The sequence below is a fragment of the Phasianus colchicus genome, chromosome 30 (genome assembly GCF_987193195.1).
Source record: "Phasianus colchicus chromosome 30, bPhaCol1.hap1.1, whole genome shotgun sequence".
NCBI lineage: Eukaryota > Metazoa > Chordata > Aves > Galliformes > Phasianidae > Phasianus > Phasianus colchicus.
This window is the reverse complement of record NC_143465.1, coordinates 1,536,814-1,559,781: the sequence shown is the minus strand read 5'-3', so window position 1 is coordinate 1,559,781 and position 22,968 is coordinate 1,536,814. Positions and strand designations below refer to the sequence as shown.

The window sequence follows — 22,968 nt, the reverse complement described above, 5'->3', positions numbered from 1 at the left end:
GCCGTTCCGTTCAGCACACCTTTTATTCCCAGCCGGGGGGGGGGGCTCGCAGCCTCCCCTGCAGCCTCCGGAGGGCGACGCGGCACCCATGGGTGCCCCCTGGGTTAAGCAGGGGGGTTGAGCCGGGGCTTAGCGGGGGGCGGGGGATTCCGGCTCGGGGGCGAAGAGCTCCCGGTACAGCGGGGGGAAGGCGGCGAGCGGCGCGGCGGGACGCAGGCGGCGGAAGGTCTGCAGCTGCTCCACGTGTTGAGAGCACAGCGCCCGCAGGCGGCCCGGCGGCGGCAGCTGGGGGGGGAAGGGGGTAACGACGAGTGTGGGACACTGAGGACGTCCCCATAGCACCGCTATGGCACCCAACCATGGCACCCCAATGGCCCGGATACACCAATCACACTCCGTGTCCCTTAGCATCCCCATGGCACCCAGTGATCGTGACACGCTCACGGCACCCCGTGACGCCCTGCAATGTCCCGCAGCACCCCAACAGCACCTGCTCCTCATGAAACCCCATATCCCAAGGATTCCATGCCTTCCGTCCCATGGCACCCCATGTCCCGTGGCACCCCAATAGCCCCACGACCTCTGGCACCCTACACTCCACACCCCAATGGCACCCCAACAACCATGAGACACCCATGGCATCCCATAGCACCCCACAGTATCCCATGCCCCACAGCACCCCACACCCTGTCCCCTGTGACCCCCCCCGTGTCCCCACCCTGGCCAGCAGCCCCTCACGCTGCGTCCTGCGCAGCAGCAGCCGAAAGGCCACCTCCAGGCGTCCCTGCAGCCGGGCCACCTTCCCTGGGTCCTGCAGCCATGGGCGGGCTGGGGACATAGACATTGCATGTGAGGTTGGGGTGGGATGGGGATGGGGACAGGATGGGGACATGGGCAGGGATGGGGATGGATAAGGATGGGGACAGGGATGGGGGGAACATGGATAGGGATGAGGACAGGATGGGGACAGGGATGGGGGGAACATGGATAGGGATGAGGACAGGATGGGGACAGGGATGGGGGGAACATGGATAGGGATGAGGACAGGATGGGGACAGGGACGGCCAAGGATGGGGACAAGGACAGGATGAGGTTGGTGCAGGGCTGGTGATGGGGATGTGACCATGGGATGGGTACTGCACTGGGGACAACGGGACAGGAAAGGGGACAGCCCTGGGGACAGGACATGGGGCTGCCAATGGTGACATCCACTGGATGGCACCGGAGATGGTGGTACGTGATGGGAACACCCAAGCCCACCACCCAGCACCCACTCTGGGATAAAACTTGGGCCGTTTGGGCACACCCCAAGGGGGGACACGGGGACAGGGGTGGCATGTCCCTCACTAGCATTGATGAGGACGATGGCGCTGAAAAGGGCCACCTCCCCCTCTGAGAAGCGCAGAGCACAGAGGTTCTGTGCAAAGTCGAAGATGGAACCGATGAGCTCGGGGCAGCCTGTGGGAACCCTTGTTAGCAGTCCCATAACAAGACGTCCCCATGTCCCCAGCGTCCCCATTGTCCCAAGCCCTACCCAGCGACCTGAAGAGCTCAGCGCCAGCGTACTTGCCCTCGAAGAAGACGGTCCGGTTGTCGGGGTTGAAGGCCCGGCACATCCACACCAGCACCACCTCCATGGCGCCTGCCATCGCCACCGGGATGGGGACAGCGACGGTGGCACCGGGACGGGCCCCGCAGCGCAGCTTGGGGCTGAGCTTGTGTCCCTGTGGCACCAGCCCTTGGGGACTGCCACCTCCCCAGTGGGGACCCCAGGGGACTGTCACCTCCCAAACGGGCATCCTTGGGACTGCCACCTCCCCAGGAGGACCCTTGGGACTGCCACCTCAACAGCAGGGTCAGAGTGGTCCTTGGGGACTGTCACTTCCCCAGTGGAAACAGAGCACCCTGTAGGGGCTGCCACCTCCCACTGGGACCCGAGCATCCCATCGCCGTGGGGCTGGGAACAGGGGGGCAGGGACAGGGGATAACAACAGGGCACAGCCCCGTACCCGCCTTGAGGAGGACGATCTGGTCGTTCTGGCAGAGCTCCATGAAGCCGCGCAGCCGCTTGGCAAACTCCACCACGCGCTGGATGGCCTCGGTGAGCCGGCAGGCGCAGCGCTGCCACATCTCCTCCGGCGGCTGCGGCACCCCAGGACGCATCCCCAGCGGGGTCAGAGCCATCCCTGGGGGCTGTCAGCTCCCCAGCGGGACCCTCGGAAACTGTCACCTCCCCAGGGGGCTCAGAGTGGCCCTTAGGGATTGTCACTTCCCCAGTGGGAGCCTCGGGATTGTCACACCTTCTTAATGGGACCCACGGGACTGCCACCCCTCCAGTCAGACCCACGGGATTGTCACCTCCCCAGTAAGGTCAGAGTGGTCCTTGGGGACCATCACTTGCTCAGTGGGACCCTTGGGACTGTCACCATCCTTAAAGGGACCCCTGGGGACTGTCAGCTCTCCAGTCAGACCCTGGGACTGCTACCCCCCCAGTGGGGACCCGCGATGCTCCCTCACCTTTTTCTGGAAGGCGCAGACCTCCTCACGGCTGAAGGTTTCCCTGCGGAGCAGCTGCAGCTCCTCGGCACGCAGCTGGCACGTCTCACGGTGCGATGCCAGCACGCTCTGTGTGAGCAGCTCTGGGGGACGTGGGGACATCATGGGGACATAGGGATGGGGGAGGGCCGAGGACACGGTCCCCAAGGTGCCAGGTCCCACTGTGAATGGAGCTGGGTCCCACCAGGATGTGGCACCCACGGGTGATGGAGCCAGATCCCATTAGTGCTGCGCACCCACGGGTGACGGAGCCTGGCCCTGAACCCACTGAGCACCCGCAGGTGACACGGTGATGTCCCCACGCCCCCAAGCACCCCTGGGTGACGCTTGCAGCCCCGTGCCACCACCGCTCACCTATCTCCAATGCAGGTGACTCCAGGATGCTCCCAACCCCGGGGTGGGGGCACACACCAGGACCGTCCCCATCTCCATCCCTGTCCCGCGTCGCCATCTCCTTCCGCTCACCCTCCGTTGTGGCACTGGGGCACCCTGGGCTGCTGGGGGGCAGTGGGTGGCCCCGGCAACCCGGCAGCCCTATGGTGAAGCTGGGTGTGCTTTGGGCCGTCCGCTCCCAGTCCTGGTCCCGGTCCCGGTCCCGTTGCTGCTGTTCCAGTTGCTGTTGCACCTCCGCATGCAGCCGGTCCCGCTGCTTCTTGGACATGCGGCCAAACTTGACGGCTATGGGGCAGATGTACACGCGTGTTCAGCCATGTTCACGTACAGGACACACGTGTGGCTTTCAGGCTGAGCATCACCGGGTGTCCCCCAAAGGGATCACGGGGCACCCACAGATGGGGGGCAGTGGCACTTAGTGTTACTGAGGGGGTGTCCAGGGATATGGGGGGCACCCAGTGGTGGGGGGACCCATTAATAAGGACTGCATGCAGTGATATTGAGGGGCAGCCAGCGATGGGGGGCATCCCATAATATGGGAGTGCACCCACAGATGGATGGGAGGGGGGGAACCTGCTGACGAGGGGCGCACCCAGTAAGGTGGGGGGGTACACCCAGTGATACGGGGGGGGCTCCCAGTGATGGGGAGATGATCCCAGTGATCATCCTATAGGGGTGCACCCATTGATGCTACAGGTATACAGCCAGCACTGGGAGATGGGGGGGGATGATCCCAGTGGTACGGGGAGGGGGGAAGGAGGGGAGGGGGGGGCAGTGCAGCCATGAGGTGAGGCGGGGGGGCACAAACCATCACGGGACATGCCGAGGCGGAGGCACTTCTGCAGGCGGCAGTGCTGGCAGCGGTTGCGGCTGGCGCGGTCAATGGGGCAGTTCTGCTGGCGGCTGCAGGCGTAGCTCAGGCTGCTCTGCTGGCTGCGTCGGAAAAAACCCTGCAAAGAAGGGGATGAGGGAGGGGGGGTCACTCACCTGAGACCCCCCCAACCCCAATTACCAACCCTCCCCTCTCATACTTCTTCCCCCCCCAGCGCTCACCTTGCAGCCTTCACAGGTGATGACGCCGTAGTGGATCCCCGAGGATTTGTCCCCACAGATCTTGCAGGGGATCGCCTCGATGTGGGCTGTGGGTGGGGGGAGTTTGGGGGTCAGGTCCTATGGGATCACCCAGCCACCATGGTCTCACAGGGTCCCTGCAGAGTCTCATGTTCCCTATGGGATCTCGTGACTCCTATGGGCTCACAGGGCCTCTGTAGGATCTCTGGGCTCCTACTGACTCACAAAGCAACTGTGGGGCCCCTATGGGCTCACGGTGCCCATATGGAATCTCACAGGGTCCTTATAGGACCCCACATCCCCTGCGGCCTCACGTGTCCCCACAGCTCACGTGTAACCCTCCTAGTTCCTGTGTCCCCTCACACGTCACCCGTGGGGACCACACGGACCACGCGTGGTGCCCGCAATGTCACACGGACTGTGGGACCTCACGTGTCCCACGTGTCACCACGGGACCTCACGTGTCACCTGCGGGCCCACCTGCTGCCCAGACAAGCTCTCAAAGACCCTATAGGCTCACACAGTCCCTACAGGTCTGCATGATCCCTATATGAGCTCCCTATAGGATTGCACAATTCCTATAGGATCACACAGTCCCTATAGGCTCACACAGTCCTTGTATGAGCTCCCATCATCCCCACAGGATCCCACAGTCCCTTATAGGGTCATATATCATCTGTTATAGGCTCCCATGGTCCCTATAGGTTCGCGCTGTCCCCATAGGTTCACATGGTTCCCATATGAGCTCCTACAAACCCTACAGGAGTGCATGGTCCCTTAAAGAATGCCATGGTCTTTCTAGGCTCATGCAGTCCCTAGGAGGTTGCCTAGTCCCTATAAGGTCACGCAGTCCCTATAGGCTCTCATGGTCCCTATAGGTTCACGTTCCCTCGTGTGCTCACGTGTCCCCACACTGCCTCACGTGTCACCCCTGGGCTCACGTGTCACCAACTGTTACCTACAGCTCCTGTGCCCCCACTGCCCCAAAAGTTCCCGAGGGCTTCACATCCCCCCTCCCCCCCCCGTGCCCCTCACCCTTGTGGGGTCACTGTCCCCACGTCCTCACGTCCCCATAGGGCCCCATAGGGCGTTGGGGTCCGGGGGGGCGCGGTGACGGCAACACCAAAACCACAGCGAACAGCGGCAAAGCCACAACTGGGACACAGCCCTGGGGGGGGGGCAGGAAGGGACCGGCACAGGGAGGGGACACCCAGCAGGTGGGGGGCCGGGGGGGGGACAGCGGGGTGGGGGCCGTGAGGAGGGGGACACCAGAGAGGGGAGGATGGGGAGGGGGCAATGGAGAGCGGAATAATGGGGAGGGGGACAGCAGGGAGGGGACAGCGGGGTGAGGGTAGCAAGGTGGGGGCAATGGGGACAACCGGGGAGGGCACAATGGGGAGGGGGACAACATTTGGGTTGGGGGCACCCAGGGATGAGGAGGGAGGAGTGGGGGACACTGGGGATGGGGACATTGAATGTGGGGTGACTGAAGCACACTGGGGATGGGGACACTGGGGACAGAGGACACGGGGATGGGGGACAGCTCCAGCCCCGAGGCCATCGCAGTGTCACTGCGTGCCTTGCACGCGCTCTTGCACGCTTGCAGAGGGCTGTGCACACCCAGCAGTGTTTGCAAACTCACGCCTCCCACCCTTGCACGGCGTTGTGCACGCTTGCGCGCGTTTGCACGCACTGGTGCACGCACACGCGTGTGTCCTTGCGCACTCCTGCGCACACCCAGACGCACACGCGGCGATGGGAATGCGGCGTTTGACTCAGCCCAGCATTACTCAACGCGCCGCCGCTGCCGGGAAGCGCCGCTCCGTTTCGGGGCCGTTTTGGGGCCACTCCTGCCGGGAAGCAGCAGCGAGAGGTCGGTGAGGTCTCACCCCACAGGCGGCACCAGCGCTCCCACGGCGCTGCCACGGGGACCCGACAGCCCCTGCTGGCCCCACAGGGATCCCACAGCACCCCACAACCCCATGGGGAACCCGACAGAATCAGCTCAGCCCTAAAGGGTCGCCATAGCACCCACCGGTCCCATGGAGACCCAGCAGCATTCTCCAGTCCCAATAGAATCCACTCAGCCCTATATGGACCCCATAGCACCCATCAGTCCCATGAAGACCCAGCAGCATTCTCCAGCCCCAACAGAATCCACTCAGCCCTATATGGACCCCATAGAACCCATCAGTCCCGTGGAGACTCAACTGCACCCCACAGCCTGAAAGGAGCCCAAAAGAACCACACAACCTTATAAGGACCCCACAGCTTCAAGGGGAACCAACAGCCCCCATCAGTCCTACAGGGACCCTATAGCACCCTGCAGTTCTATAGGGACCCAGTGACACCCCATAGCTTCCACAGGAAACCAGCAGCATCTGCTCAGCCCTATAGGAACCCCATAGCACCCAGCAGCCCCACGGGGACCCCTCAGAATCCACTCAGCCCTACAGGGAACCCCATAGCTCCCATAAGCCCTGTGGGGACCTCGAGTGCCTCACGGGCACCCACTGACCTTACAGTGAAGCAACATCAGAGCCACGCTCCAACCCTGGCACTGCCCCACACGTCACGGCAAAACACGGCATGACATACAACAACATGGCAGGGCACGGCACAGCGCGTCATGAGACAACATGCCATGACATAAGGGAACACTGTAGGACGTGGGATAACACGTCAAGACACGGGACGAGACACCACGACATGCGACAGCATGTCAGGACAAGGGGCAACACGCCATGACATGGGACATGTCACGACACAGGACAAGTTGTCATGACGTGGGATAACATGTTAGGACATGGGATAACACGTCAAGACAACATGTCAGAACATGGGACAACATGTCACAACATGTAAAAGCACGGGACAACACAGCACAAAATGGGACAACACATCAGGACACGGGATAACACGTCACGCCATGGGACAACACGTCCCAGCACACCACGATGCAGTGAGGAAGTGGCACCGCGGGACCCCCTGCTCCCCCACGTCACCCATGGGACCGCAGCGTCCCCACCATGCTGGCACAGGGCTGACAGCGGGGTCAGGAGGGGACAATGGGGTCTCTGGGACGTGGTGTGGGGGTGGCTGCAGTGAGGGAACCCCAGCATGGGGCCAGCTGTGGGGATGTGGGGACAGCGATGGGGACATGGGGACAGGAGGATATGCAGACATGGGGACATTAGTGGGGATAAAGGGACATGGTGGCAGGAGGGTATAGAGACGTTAGTAGAGATGGGGACATGAGGATGTGGGGACATTAGTGGGGACAGGGTGACATCAATGGGGACATGGGGACAGTGATGGGGACATCATGGGGACAGGAATATACGCAGACATGGGGACATTAGAGGGGATAAAGGGACAGGAGTTATGGGGACACAGGGGCAGGGGGATATGGAGACATTGGTGGGGATGGGGACACGGGGATGTGGGGACAGGGGGACACCAATGGGACATGGGGACATAGGGCCAGGAGGGTATGCGGACATCAGTGGGGAGACGGGGACATTGGCGGGGACACAGGGACATCACAGGGACATCACGGGGACCGCGGTGCTGATGGTGACACAGCACGGTGACAGACGGCGGCTGCTGCGCGGTGCCACCTGCGTGTCCCCATCCCCGCCACCTGCACCGACCCCGACCACATCTGAGGGCCCCAGAGCCGCGTGGGGGCACCGCTGGGGGCTGGGAGGGCGGGGGGGAGCGGGGACGGGGCGCAGCACCAGCCTTGCACACGCGCGTGTCGTGCACGGCTCCCTGCACTTGTGCACACTGAGCACAGCACGCCTTGCACAGCCGGAGCTGCAGGATCGCATCCACACAGCTCTGCGCTCACCTACACACACTGCTTGCACACCTGCACGGGCCTTTGCACACTCCCGTGCTTGCACGCTCGTACACACATCTATGTTGCACACTCACTCTGCGCACAAGCACAGCAGCCATCCGTTGCACGCTCACCCTCACTCCTGCAGGACTGGATGCACACACCTCTATGCTCGCCAGCACCAACTGCTTGCACACTCACACATTTACACACACGCACCAGCATGCTGCCACACTTGCAGAATCACGCAGGTTGCACAATCACACTGTGCACATCAGCCACGTTTTGCACAATCATCCTTACTCCTGTGAGCTTGCATGCACACGCCTCCACTCTCCTGATCCGCCTCTGCTTGTGCACTTGCATAAACCCTTGCACACTCCCACACACAGATGCTCTCCCCATATTACACACTCACAGTGTGCACACATGCAGCAGCTGCACATTGCACACTCACCCTCACTCCTGCAGGACGGCACGTACACACCTCTGTGCTCACCGGCACCCGCTGCTTGCATACTTGCACAAATCCTTGCACGCCTCCCACACTTGCACAGATGGATGCAGTCCCCACACGTTGCACACTCAAATCATGTACACCTGCAGCAGCCACACCTTGCACACTCACCCTCACTTCTGCAGGACTGCACGCACCCCCTGCTCGCACTTACACCAACGCACACTTGCACATACACTCACACACCCCTTGCACACTCCTGCCCTTCCCATGCACGCTCCCACCCACCACGCATCCCACCCCGGCCGTCTGCACTCCCACCCCCCCCTCCCACCTCGCGGGCCCCCCTGCACACCCACAGCCCTGTGCAACCCCCTACACCCCTTGCACACCCCCTCCCCTTGCACGCCTGCCCCGTACCTCGCATTGTGGTGTGTGGGGCGCGGTGGTGCGGCCGGGCATTATAAGGGCGCGGGGCCCCCCCGGCATCCTGCCCCCCCCCCAGCATCCTGCCCCCCCCCGGCCCCACGCACTGGAAATTTCCGACTTTCCACGGTGACACGTGGGGGGGGGGGGGGGGGGAAATGAGGCACGGAATCGGGGGGGATGTGGAGTGACCCCCCCCTCCCCCCCCCCCCCGTGTGTGACCCCACTTTGCCCCCTGCTGATTCCAGGGTGTCGTGGGGGGGGGCGGGGGGGGGGGGGCTGCAGGCCTTGGAGGTGAGGGGTCACCAAGCTGTGGGCTGCAGAGCTATGGGGGGGATGGGATCCATGGGGGGGTGGTGGTAGAGGGGGGGGTTGGACCCCCACACGTGGGCTCTGCGGTCCCCCAGTGTGAGGGGGTGGGGGCACCAATGGGACCCCCAGTGCCTGTGGGGCGGCTATAGGGCTGGCAGTGGGGCAAGCCATAGGGTCAGGTACAGAGCTGGCAATGGAGTCAGCCATGGGGTCAGCTATAGGGCAGCCACGAGGCTATGGGGTCAGTAATGGGGCAACCGTGGGGTCAGTAATGGGGCAACCATGGGGTCAGCCATGAGGCACAGCCATGGGTGAGCTGCAGGGTCAGACATGGGGTCCCATCCCCCAGGGACCCCAAAGGGTGGGATGGGATGCCTGAGTGCAGTGTGCTTGTGGCTGCGTCCCCGTGTCCTCCTGCCCCCCCTGTATCCCTCCCCATGTCCCACATCCCTGCGTCCCCAGGTCCCCACATCCACAGGACCTGATCAGATTCAGAGGATGGGGGTGGGGGGTGGCCCCGCCCTCCCATTGGCCACGCCCATCCATTGGCCACGCCCACCCCGTGGCCACGCCCATTCAACCACAGCTCCCCAACCCCGCCCGGTTCCCTCCCCCCCTCCACATCCCCTCCTGCCTGCAGCACACGGGGATGGGGCTGGAGCTGGGAACAGAGATGGGACAAAGGCAGAAAGAGCAGCGGGAATGGGGACAGGGATGGGGACAGGGGACAGACACCAAGGGGACACCAACCCCAGACGCAACCAAACCCCAAAAAACCATCATAGGACACCGATGTCACTGCAGTGCCACGCTCTGATCCCAGGAGGTGACACAGGGACACCCCGCTGCCACCCATCCGCTGCCACCCCCCTCCAGCGTTACAGTGTCACTGCTAGGGACGGGCGGCCGGGGGGGGCTTGGTGTCTTCCACCTGGATGAAGAGTGCTGGAAGAGAAAGAGGAGTGAGGCCACGTGAGGATGTGACAAAGTGGCAGCGGGCTCACAGTGCTCTCTGCCAAGTGCCACGCGCTATGGGGAGCCCCCCGTGTCACCCAGAAGCACATCTGTGGGATGGTCTCAGTGTCCCCAGCCCCGTCCCTGCAGCATCACAGCTCCTCACCGGTGGCCTCGGCGTACAGTGTGTCCCCTTTGGTGTCACGCACGCGGCAGGAAAGGAAGATTTTGCGTCCCTCGTGCCGCTCCATGCGGCTGTCGGCCACCACCACAGCACCCACTGGCATGGGGCTGAGGGACAAGGAGGGGACAAACGTGTGGGGCTGGGAACAGAGTTGGGGACGGAGGCAGGAAGAGGAGCGGGGTAAGGACAGCTGGGAACGGGGACAAGGACGGGGATGGGGACAGGGATGGGAATGAGGACGGGGCGGGGGGACAATGACGCAGCGTCCCCCGCAGCGTGGGGACACTCTGAAGCGATGTCCCCACACAGTGACACTCACGCCAGGTAGCTGATGTTCAGTTTGGCCGTCATCACCGACGTTTTGGCCACCGCCAGCGCGCACGTCCCCACCGTGGTGTCAATGAGGGTGGCGATGGCACCACCGTGTGCGAAGCTGTGGGGACACGGTGAGCACACGGGGACAGGGGCGAGGATGGGGATGGGGGACACGGCATCACCTACCCGTGGTGGCCCTCCAGGTAGGGTCCCAGCTGGCACAGGCACTGCGTGCGGTGGCCGGAGGAGTGCAGGAAGATGGCGTACTCAAAGCCAGCACCTTCTGCATCCAAATTGCGCAGGAAATGCCGCGGCCCCGGCCCCGTCACCGGCCCCACCACCATCTGCACCACCTCTGCCAACAGGACGTGGTGTTGGTGACAGTGTGGGTGACAGGGTGTGGGTAATACAGCGCTGGTGACACAAGGTGGGTGACACGGTGTGGGTGACACTGTGTCAGTGACACAGCGTGGGTAACGTGTGGCTGACACAGCGTTGGTGACACAAGGTGGGTGACACGGTGTGGGTGACACCGTGTCAGTGACACGGCGTGGGGAACGTGTGGCTGACACAGCGTTGGTGACACAAGGTGGGTGACACGGTGTGGGTGACACCGTGTCGCTGACACGGCGTGGGGAACATGTGGCTGACACAGTGCTGGTGACACCGTGACAGTGTCACAGTGTGTCACCGATGCAGTGTCACAGTGTTGGTGACACTGCGTTGGTGACACAGTGTGGGTGACACTGTTAGTGTCACAGTGTTGGTGACACCGCTGTTGGCGTGGTGTGGGTGACACTGCGTTGGTGACACAGTGTGGGTGACATTGTCAGTGTCACAGTGTTGGTGACACTGCTGTTGGCGTGGTGTGGGCGACACCGCATCAGTGACACAGTGTGGGTGACATTGTCAGTCTCACAGTGTTGGTGACACTGCGTCGGTGACACAGTGTGGGTGACGTTGTCAGTGTCACAGTGTTGGTGACTCTGCTGTTGGCGTGGTGTGGGTGACACCGCGTCGGTGACACAGTGTGGGTGACATTGTCAGTCTCACAGTGTTGGTGACTCTGCTGTTGTCATGGTGTTGGTGACACCGTGTCGGTGACATAGTGTGGGTAACATTGTCAGTGTCACAGTGTTGGTGACACCGCTGTTGGCGTGGTGTGGGTGACACCGCATCGGTGACACAGTGTGGGTGACACTGTTAGTGTCACAGTGTTGGTGACACTGCTGTTGGCGTGCTATGGGTGACACTGCATCGGTGACACAGTGTGGGTGACGTTGTCAGTGTCACAGTGTTGGTGACTCTGCTGTTGGCGTGCTATGGGTGACACTGCGTCGGTGACACCGTGTGGGTGACGTTGTCAGTGTCACAGTGTTGGTGACACTGCTGTTGGCGTGGTGTGGGCGACACCACGTCGGTGACACAGTGTGGGTGACACTGTTAGCGTCACAGTGTTGGTGACACTGCTGTTGGCGTGCTATAGGTGACACTGCGTCGGTGACACGGTGTGGGTGACGTTGTCAGTGTCACAGTGTTGGTGACTCTGCTGTTGGCGTGGTGTGGGTGACACCGCGTCGGTGATACAGTGTGGGTGACGTTGTCAGTGTCACAGTGTTGGTGACTCTGCTGTTGTCATGGTGTGGGTGACACCGCATCGGTGACACAGTGTGGGTGACACTGTTAGTGTCACAGTGTTGGTGACACTGCTGTTGGCGTGCTATGGGTGACACTGCGTCGGTGACACAGTGTGGGTGACATTGTGAGTGTCACAGTGTTGGCGACTCTGCTGTTGGCGTGGTGTGGGTGGCACCGCGTTGGTGACACGGTGTGGGTGACACAGTGCTGATGACACAACGTGGCTGACACAGCACAAGGGACAATCGTGGTCACCTGGGAGGTAGTCGAGGCCGCGGCGGTAGGAGGGGATGCGGCGCCAGGAGCCGTCAGCAGCGCGGCGCAGCAGATGCTGGAACTGCTCACGCATGGCCACGCTCCACCCAGCATTGGGGACAGCCAAGTCTTGCGGGGACACCGAGCACGGAGCCTGCAGGGACACACAGCAACGGGGACGGGGGGTGGGGGGACACAGACGGTCACGGCAGTGCGATGTGGGGCTGCGGTGGCACCGTGCGGTGCGGGGACAAGGACAGCAGTGGGGACAACGAGGGTTTGGTGGCACGGCTGTGGGATGTTGTCACCATCGGGGACGTTTGGGATTTGGATCATCGGCCCCAGTCCCTCCAATCCCTCTCTGTTCCCTCCCGCCCCCGTCTCCCATCAGTGGCTGTCTTGTGTCACCAGGTTCCCAGGGCTGGGACATTTATGCCATGTCACCCCCACGTGTCACAACACCCACGGTGTGCCTGGGCCTGTCACTGTCCTGGAGTGCCCTATGTCCCCATCTCCCCACCCCCACCCCCATTTCCCCACCCCCATCCCCATGTCACTGCCCCACGTCCCTGCGTCACCTCCCCTTGTCCCCATGTCACCAAGCAATATCCCCGTGTCACCGCCCTGTGTCCCATGTCACTGCCTGGCGTCTGTGTCGCTGCCTGATGTCCTCATGCCCCGCCCCATGTCCCAGTGTCACTGCTCGATGTCCCGGTGTCCCTACTCCACGTCCCCATGTCACTGTGCTGTCCCTGTGTCCCTGCCCCACGTCCCTGTGCCACCACTGACACCACCGCCCCATGTCCCCAGGTCCCCATGTTGCTGCTCCATGTCCTGCTGTCCCTGCTCCACGTCCCCTTGTCCCTGTGTCAATGCTCCATGTCCCCATCCAATGTCCCCATGTCCTTGCTCTGTGTCCCCATTTCCACCCCTGATGTCCCCATGCTGCTGCCTGATGCCACCTCCGCCTGTCCCCATGTCCTTAGGTTGTCTCCATATCCCTACGATGTCCCCACATCCCACTGATGTCCCCATGTTCCTACAACGTCCTCACGCCCCCACAATGTCCCTATATCCCTGCAATGTCCCCATATCCCTACGACATCCCCACTTCCCTATGATGTCCCCATGTTCCTACAATGTCCCCATATCCCCACAATATCCCCACGTCCCCACAATGTCCCCATATCCCTACAACGTCCCCACTTCCCTACGATGTCCCCATATCCCCACAATGTCCCCATGTCCCTACAATATCTCCATATCCCCACAATGTCCCAATATCCCTACAATGTCCCAATGTCCCCATGATGTCCCCACGCCCCCACAATGTCTCCATATCCCTACAATGTCCCCATATCCCAACAACGTCCCCACACCCCCATGATGTCCCCATATCTCCACAATGTCCCCATGTCTCCACAATGATCCCACGCCCCCACAATGTCCCCATGTCTCCACAATGATCCCACGCCCCCACAATGTCCCCATGTTCCTACAATGTCCCCACGTCCCCACAGTGTCCCCATATCCCTACAATGTCCCCATGTGCCTACAATGTCCCCATACCCCCCCAATGTCCCCATGTCCCCCCAATGTCCCCCCATCCCCCCAATGTCCCCACGTCCCCCCAATGTCCCCCAATGTCCCCACGTCCCCCCAATGTCCCCACATCCCCCCAATGTCCCCACGTCCCCCCAATGTCCCCCAATGTCCCCACGTCTCCCCAATGTCCCCACATGCCCCCAATGTCCCCATGTCCCCCCAATGTCCCACAATGTCCCCACGTCCCCCCAATGTCCCCACGTCCCCCCAATGTCCCCACACCCCCACGTCCCCCCAGTGTCCCCACATCCCCCCAATGTCCCCACGTCCCCCCAATGTCCCCCAATGTCCCCACGTCCCCCCAATGTCCCCACGTCCCCCCAATGTCCCCCAATGTCCCCACGTCCCCCCAGTGTCCCCACATCCCCCCAATGTCCCCACGTCCCCCCAATGTCCCCCAATGTCCCCACGTCCCCCCAGTGTCCCCACATCCCCCCAATGTCCCCACGTCCCCCCAGTGTCCCCACATCCCCCCAATGTCCCCACGTCCCCCCAATGTCCCCCAATGTCCCCACGTCCCCCCAGTGTCCCCACATCCCCCCAATGTCCCCACGTCCCCCCAATGTCCCACAATGTCCCCACGTCCCCCCAGTGTCCCCACATCCCCCCAATGTCCCCACGTCCCCCCAATGTCCCCCAATGTCCCCACGTCCCCCCAGTGTCCCCACATCCCCCCAATGTCCCCACGTCCCCCCAATGTCCCACAATGTCCCCACGTCCCCCCAATGTCCCCACATCCCCCCAATGTCCCCACGTCCCCCCAATGTCCCCCAATGTCCCCACGTCCCCCCAGTGTCCCCACGTCCCCCCAATGTCCCCACATCGCCATGGTGTCCCCACGCCCCACCGATGTCCCCCCGCCCCGCACTCACCGTCGGGGGGACCCGGCCCAACCCGTGGGCCACCACCGCGCGCGCCCCTGCCCCGCAGCTCCGCCACATGGCGCGAGGTGACGTCACCGAGATGACGCAACTCCCGTGGCGACGTCACTCCGGCGCTGACGTCACTCCGCCCTCCGCGTGACCCCGCTCCTCGCCGCTGTCGCGCCGCGATGACGTCACTACGACGCGCCGGGCCCCGAGGTCAGAGATCTCCGCGCGCCGCTGCGCCCCCCCAGGCGCCCCCTGCCCCGCCCCGCCCCCACCGCGGCGCTGCGAACCGCGACGCCGACACCGCGCGGGAGCTGCCCGTCAGCGGGGATGGGGGCGGAGCCTCCGGCCGCCCGCTTCCGGTGAGCGCGGGGTTCGGCCCCGCCCCACAGGGCGCGTGGGGACGCGCGGGGCTGCGCAGAACCCCATAGGAACCCATGGAGACCCATAGGAACCCATGGAGACCCACAGAGCCCCATAGGAACCCCATAGGTACCCATAGAGACCCACAGAACCCCATAGGAACCCATGGAGACCCATAGAGCCCCATAGGAACCCCATAGGAACCCACAGAGACCCGCAGAGCCCCATAGAGACCCATGGAGACCCACAGAGCCCCATAGGAACCCCATAGGTACCCCATAGGAACCCATGGAGACCCACAGAGCCCCATAGGAACCCATGGAGACCCACAGAGTCTCATAGGAACCTATGGAGACCCACAGAGCCTCATAGGAACTCACAGAGCCCCATAGGAACCCATAGAGACCCATAGGAACCCATAGAGACCTACAGAACCCCATAGGAACCCATGGAGCCCCATAGAGACCCATAGAACCCCATAGGAACCCATGGAGACCCACAGAGCCCCATAGGAACCCATGGAGACCCACAGAGTCTCATAGGAACCTATGGAGACCCACAGAGCCTCATAGGAACTCACAGAGCCCCATAGGAACCCATGGAGACCCATAGGAACCCATGGAGACGCACAGAGCCCCATAGGAACCCCATAGGTACCCATAGAGACCCACAGAACCCCATAGGAACCCATGGAGACCCATAGAGCCCCATAGGAACCCCATAGGAACCCACAGAGACCCGCAGAGCCCCATAGGAACCCATGGAGACCCACAGAGCCCCATAGGAACCCCATAGGTACCCCATAGGAACCCATGGAGACCCACAGAGTCTCATAGGAACCTATGGAGACCCACAGAGCCTCATAGGAACTCACAGAGCCCCATAGGAACCCATAGAGACCCATAGGAACCCATAGAGACCTACAGAACCCCATAGGAACCCATGGAGACCCACAGAACTCCATAGGAACCCATGGAGCCCCATAGAGACCCATAGAACCCCATAGGAACCCATGCAGACCCACAGAGCCCCATAGGAACCCATGGAGACCCACAGAGCCCCATAGGAACCCCATAGGTACCCCATAGGAACCCATGGAGACCCACAGAGCCCCATAGGAACCCATGGAGACCCACAGAGTCTCATAGGAACCTATGGAGACCCACAGAGCCTCATAGGAACTCACAGAGCCCCATAGGAACCCATAGAGCCCCATAGGAACCCATAGAGACCTACAGAACCCCATAGGAACCCATGGAGACCCACAGAACTCCATAGGAACCCATGGAGCCCCATAGAGACCCATAGAACCCCATAGGAACCCATGGAGACCCACAGAGCCCCATAGGAACCCATGGAGACCCACAGAGTCTCATAGGAACCTATGGAGACCCACAGAGCCTCATAGGAACTCACAGAGCCCCATAGGAACCCATGGAGACCCATAGGAACCCATGGAGACGCACAGAGCCCCATAGGAACCCCATAGGTACCCATAGAGACCCACAGAACCCCATAGGAACCCATGGAGACCCATAGAGCCCCATAGGAACCCCATAGGAACCCACAGAGACCCGCAGAGCCCCATAGGAACCCATGGAGACCCACAGAGCCCCATAGGAACCCCATAGGTACCCCATAGGAACCCATGGAGACCCACAGAGTCTCATAGGAACCTATGGAGACCCACAGAGCCTCATAGGAACTCACAGAGCCCCATAGGAACCCATAGAGACCCATAGGAACCCATAGAGACCTACAGAACCCCATAGGAACCCATGGAGACCCACAGAACTCCATAGGAACCCATGGAGCCCCATAGAGACCCATAGAACCCCATAGGAACCCATGCAGACCCACAGAGCCCCATAGGAACCCATGGAGACCCACAGAGCCCCATAGGAACCCCATAGGTACCCCATAGGAACCCATGGAGACCCACAGAGCCCCATAGGAACCCATGGAGACCCACGGAGCCTCATAGGAACTCACAGAGCCCCATAGGAACCCATAGAGCCCCATAGGAACCCATAGAGACCTACAGAACCCCATAGGAACCCATGGAGACCCATAGAGCCCCATAGGAACCCATAGAGCCCCATAGGAACCCATAGAGACCTACAGAACCCCATAGGAACCCATGGAGACCCATAGAGCCCCATAGGAACCCCATAGGAACCCACAGAGACCCGCAGAGCCCCATAGGAACCCATGGAGACCCACAGAGCCCCATAGGAACCCCATAGGTACCCCATAGGAACCCATGGAGACCCACAGAGCCCCATAGGAACCCATGGAGACCCACAGAGTCTCATAGGAACCTATGGAGACCCACAGAGCCTCATAGGAACTCACAGAGCCCCATAGGAACCCATAGAGCCCCATAGGAACCCATAGAGACCTACAGAACCCCATAGGAACCCATGGAGACCCACAGAACTCCATAGGAACCCATGGAGCCCCATAGAGACCCATAGAACCCCATAGGAACCCATGGAGACCCACAGAGCCCCATAGGAACCCATGGAGACCCACAGAGTCTCATAGGAACCTATGGAGACCCACAGAGCCTCATAGGAACTCACAGAGCCCCATAGGAACCCATGGAGACCCATAGGAACCCATGGAGACGCACAGAGCCCCATAGGAACCCCATAGGTACCCATAGAGACCCACAGAACCCCATAGGAACCCATGGAGACCCATAGAGCCCCATAGGAACCCCATAGGAACCCACAGAGACCCGCAGAGCCCCATAGGAACCCATGGAGACCCACAGAGCCCCATAGGAACCCCATAGGTACCCCATAGGAACCCATGGAGACCCACAGAGTCTCATAGGAACCTATGGAGACCCACAGAGCCTCATAGGAACTCACAGAGCCCCATAGGAACCCATAGAGACCCATAGGAACCCATAGAGACCTACAGAACCCCATAGGAACCCATGGAGACCCACAGAACTCCATAGGAACCCATGGAGCCCCATAGAGACCCATAGAACCCCATAGGAACCCATGCAGACCCACAGAGCCCCATAGGAACCCATGGAGACCCACAGAGCCCCATAGGAACCCCATAGGTACCCCATAGGAACCCATGGAGACCCACAGAGCCCCATAGGAACCCACGGAGACCCACGGAGCCTCATAGGAACTCACAGAGCCCCATAGGAACCCATAGAGCCCCATAGGAACCCATAGAGACCCACAGAGCCCCATAGGAACCCATAGAGCCCGATAGGAACCCATAGAGACCCACAGAGCCCCATAGGAACCCCATAGGTACCCCATAGGAACCCATGGAGACCCACAGAGCCCCATAGGAACCCATGGAGACCCACGGAGCCTCATAGGAACTCACAGAGCCCCATAGGAACCCATGGAGACCCACAGAACCCATAGGAACACACAGAGCCCCATAGGAACCCATAGAGACCCATAGGAACACACAGAACCCCATAGGAACCCATAGAGACCGATAGGAACCCATAGAGACCCAAAGAGCCCCATAGGAACCCATAGAGACCCATAGGAACCCATGGAGACCCACAGAGCCCCATAGGAACCCACAGAACTCCTATGGATCACCACGCAGCACCAAACTCCATGAAACATCGCACACCCCCGTTCAGCCCCCCGCTGCCCCCGGTGGTCTCCTTCACACCCCTCTGTGCCACCCCACACATCCCTGCGGATCGCTGCAGAGCCCCATACAGCCCATAGATCCCTATAAACCACAGCACGGCCCTACAGCGCCGCGCAGTCCCTATGGAGACTCGCACAGCCTTCACGCAGCTCCATGCTGCCCCCAAGGGGCTCCTGGGGGCTCCTCAGGTGAGCCTGAGCTGATGGGGACGTGGAGATGGGAGCCCCGCGGTGAGGATATGGGGCCGGGGACCTCGGAGGGATATGATAGGAATGTGGAAACTAGGACACAAAGAGGGGCAGCCCAGAATGAGAGGAACCCATGATGATGGGAACCACGGGGACACGGGAACAGGAATCCCATAAGGATGGAAGCACAGAGATGTGGAGTGATGGGGACCCCATAGGGATGGGGATATGGGGCTGGGAACCCCACAGTGAAGGCGGTTTGAGGATGAAAACCCCATGGAGATGGAGACCCAATGCTGATGGGGATATGGGGCTGGGAACCCCACAGTGAAGGGATTTGGGGGATGAGAACCCCATGGAGATGGAGACCCAATGCTGATGGGGATATGGGGCTGGGAACCCCACAGTGAAGGGATTTGGGGGATGAGAACCCCATGGAGATGGAGACCCAATGCTGATGGGGATATGGGGCTGGGAACCCCACAGTGATGGGGACCCAACGCTGATGGGGATACGAGGATGAAAACCCCACAGTGATGAGGACCTGAGGGGACCCACCCCAACGTAGAGGCCGCAGCAGAGTCATACAAAACACTTTATTGGGGCTGCGGGGCCCTCTCTCACTTCCTCCCCTTCTGCTTCATGTGCACCACGAAGTAGTCGTTGCAGGCGATGGTCAGTCCAGCCACCAGCGAGAAGAAGCTCTGGAAGCCCACTTTGCCATCCCGGCACTGGTCCAGGTCCTTCATGATCTTATCCAGAGCCATGGGATCGCGCTGGTTCTGGGGGCAGAAGCTCATCAGCACCTCACAGTGGGGCTGTGGGGTAGGTGTGACCCCGCTGTGCCCCCCCTCCAGGTTATATGAGCATGGGGTGGGTGTGACCCTGCTCTGCCCCCCACCACCTCAAGGAATCCAGCGGTTATAGGGCCGTGGGGTGGGTGTGACCCCACTGTCCAACCCCTCACCTCCAGGAATCCAGGGAACTCCTTCTCCATCAGCGCACGCAGGTCCTCCTTGCTCAGGTAGTTCTTGTCACCCGCGTATTTGTGGAAGGTGAACATCAGTGTCTCCATGGCGTGCTCCATCTGGGACGGCATGGCGGCAGCTGTGGGGTCTGTGGGGTCAGAAGGGTTTAGTGGGGTCTGTGAGAGCTACTGGGGTCCTGTGAGGATCAGAGGATCTCAGTGGGGTCTGCAGGGTCAGAAGGGTACAGTGGGATCTATGGGAGTCAGTGAGGTCTGTGGGGTCAAAAGGTGTGTGAGGCTCAATGGGGTCAGAGGGGTCCAGTGGGGTCTGAAGAGTTGGAAGGGTACAGTGGGGCCTCTGGGTCTCACTGGGGTCTACATGATTTAGTGGGGTCTATGGGGCTAAAAGAGCTTCATAGGGTCTGCAGATCTCTGTGGGGTGCATGGGGCTTGGGGGGGATGCAGCATCAGAGGGGATTTGTGGGGCTCCATGGGGCTCCAGAAGGTCTCTATGGGGTGTGTGGGGCTCCATGGGGCTCCGGAGGGTCTCTATGGGATGTGTGGGCTCCGTGGGGTCTCTATGGGATGTGTGGGGCTCCATGGGATGTGTGGGCTCCGTGGGGTCTCTATGGGATGTGTGGGGCTCCGGAGGGTCTCTATGGGATGTGTGGGCTCCGTGGGGTCTCTATGGGATGTGTGGGGCTCCGTGGGGCTCCGGAGGGTCTCTATGGGATGTGTGGGCTCCGTGGGGTCTGTATGGGATGTGTGGGGCTCCGTGGGGCTCCAGAGGGTCTGTATGGGATGTGTGGGGCTCCATGGGGCTCCGGAGTGTCTCTATGGGGTGTATGGGGCTCCGTGGGGCTCCGGAGGGTCTGTATGGGATGTGCGGGGTTCCGTGCAGCTCCAGAGGGTCTCTATGGGGTGTGTGGGGCTCCGTGGGGCTCTGGAGGGTCTCTATGGGATGTGTGGGGCTCCGTGGGGCTCCGGAGGGTCTGTATGGGATGTGTGGGGTTCTGTGCGGCTCCGGAGGGTCTCTATGGGGTGTGTGGGGCTCCGTGGGGCTCCGGAGGGTCTGTATGGGATGTGTGGGGCTCCGTGGGGCTCCGGAGGGTCTGTATAGGATGTGCGGGGTTCCGTGCGGCTCCGGAGGGTCTCTATGGGGTGTGTGGGGCTCCATGGGGCTCCAGAGGGTCTCTATGGGATGTGTGGGGCTCCGTGGGGCTCCGGAGGGTCTGTATGGGATGTGTGGGGTTCCATGGGGCTCCAGAGGGTCTCTATGGGGATTTGTGGGGCTCTGTGGGACTCTGGAGGGTCTCTATGGGATGTGTGGGGCTCCATAGGGCTCCGGAGGGTCTCTATGGGGTGTGTGGGGCTCCATCTGGTCCCCATAGAACTCTGTCCCATCGCGGTGACTCAGCTCCGGGCAACGGCCGTGGGGCGGGGCGGGATGTACTGCAGTGTCCCCCCTCTGACCCCCCCCCCACCCTGCCCCGCCCCGGTCTTCCCTATGGGACACCCTCGGGACCCCCCCCGCCCTGGGCACACTGAGTCACGGTGCCTCCTCCCAGGGTGGGGCCCCTCCTGGATTCCCTACAACAGTGGAGAGGGGGGCACATCCCAAAACTGCTTCCCCCTACGCCCACCTCCCTCCCCCCCCCCCCCCCCCCGCGACTCCAATTCAGGAAGGGAGACTCCACCCTGGGGGTGAGGCATTGGGGTGTCCCTCCGGCTCAGCTTTGGTGCTTTGGGGAGGGGGGGGGGGAACACAGTTTAATTTTGGGGACCATTCCTCTGTGCCTGCAAAGGGGAAAAAAATGGGGGGAGGGAGGAAAGTGGGAAAATGGGGGGGGTCCCACCCCAAGGGGAAAATAATGGGGCAGTCACACTTTGCACTGAACTCTTCCCCCCTCCCCCCCCAAAAAAAAAAAAAAAAAAAAAAAGCTGCAGCATCTCTGGGGGGATCCTAAAGTTTATGGGGTGATGGGAGAGCATATGGGGGGGAGGCAAAGTTCACGGGGCAATGTGTGGGGAGGGAGGAGCCCTCAAAGTTTATGGAGTGAAGGGGGAGGGAATGAGAGGGACCCCAAACTTTATGGGGTGATGGGGGGCAGGGGGAGGGAAAGGGCCGGGCCCTTCTAAGAGGGGGTGCAGGATGGGACCCCCCCCCCTCTCTGGATGGAGGTTATGATGGAGTGGGGTTACTCCTATAGAGGGGGTGGGGGGGGGTATCCTCTATGAATGGGGTCCTCTCTAAGGGAGGGTCCTCTATAAGAGGGGTCCTCTATAAGAGGGGTCCTCTATAAGAGGGGGGTCCTCACCCCCGTGTGGGTCAATGCCTGGGGGGGCTGAGTTCCAAGGGAGGGGGTCCAATGGAGGGGTCCGCTGGATGATGGAGGGCCGGGGGGGGGGGGGGATCCCCTCGGTCCGAGGTGGGGGGGGGGGGGGTCGGTACTCACCGCGCGGCGCAGATCGGGGCACTGCGGGGCGGTGGCACCGCCCGGGATAGGCACGGAGGGGGCGGGACAGCCCGGGGGGGGGACCCGGGGGGGGCACGGGCTGACTCAGTGCTCCCGCCCGCAGCGCTGCGCCTTAACCCCTTCCTGCCCGCCCCCCCCCCCCAATGTGTCACCTGAACGCGCATCCCTCCTCGTCGTGGCACTCCTGGGGATGGGGACACTTCTGACAGAGCTGTCCTTGGGGACAAGGCCACCTTCGGGTACAGGGCCATCCCCGGGGTTAGGGCTACTTTTAGGGACCTGGCTCAGGGATGTGGCCCTAACCCTGGGGACAGGACCACCTGAGGGGCTGTGGCCACTCTTGGGGACAGAGCCATCCTTAGGGTCAGAGACACCTTTGGGGACAGGAATGTGCCCCTAACCCTGGGGACAGGACCACCTGAGGGGCCGTGGCCACTCTTGGGGAC

At 61.7% G+C, this 22,968-nt stretch overlaps 3 protein-coding genes across 4 annotated transcripts; all 3 read right to left on the bottom strand.

Moving 5' to 3' along the window:
- Window positions 1-9: 9 nt before the first annotated feature.
- Window positions 10-10,304, bottom strand: RORC (RAR related orphan receptor C). The gene is given in 13 exon segments (XM_031608093.2): window positions 10-285; window positions 719-737; window positions 739-802; window positions 805-828; window positions 1,348-1,458; window positions 1,535-1,642; window positions 2,010-2,142; window positions 2,518-2,639; window positions 2,911-3,234; window positions 3,758-3,899; window positions 4,003-4,088; window positions 9,810-10,004; window positions 10,180-10,304. Coding segments are annotated over 12 exon segments (1,395 nt in total). The 5' UTR covers window positions 9,916-10,004; window positions 10,180-10,304; the 3' UTR covers window positions 10-129.
- LOC116238432 (acyl-coenzyme A thioesterase THEM4-like) lies at window positions 9,952-14,951 on the bottom strand. Its single transcript, XM_031608101.2, has 6 exons — window positions 14,883-14,951; window positions 12,406-12,559; window positions 10,699-10,867; window positions 10,517-10,630; window positions 10,180-10,304; window positions 9,952-10,004 (listed from the first exon to the last, which is right to left on the bottom strand). Exons 1-6 carry the CDS (start codon window positions 14,949-14,951, stop codon window positions 9,952-9,954), a joined length of 684 nt encoding a protein of 227 aa, XP_031463961.1.
- Window positions 14,952-19,660: 4,709 nt separating this feature from the next.
- Window positions 19,661-22,599, bottom strand: S100A10 (S100 calcium binding protein A10). Of its 2 annotated transcripts, XM_090127128.1 has the most exons (3): window positions 22,502-22,599; window positions 20,046-20,194; window positions 19,661-19,860 (listed from the first exon to the last, which is right to left on the bottom strand). In XM_090127128.1, exons 2-3 carry the CDS (start codon window positions 20,175-20,177, stop codon window positions 19,699-19,701), a joined length of 294 nt encoding a protein of 97 aa, XP_089983254.1. In that variant the 5' UTR covers window positions 20,178-20,194; window positions 22,502-22,599; the 3' UTR covers window positions 19,661-19,698. The 2 variants fall into 2 exon arrangements, with proteins under 2 accessions (XP_089983254.1, XP_031464015.1); XM_031608155.1 differs by lacking the exon at window positions 22,502-22,599.
- Window positions 22,600-22,968: the final 369 nt, after the last annotated feature.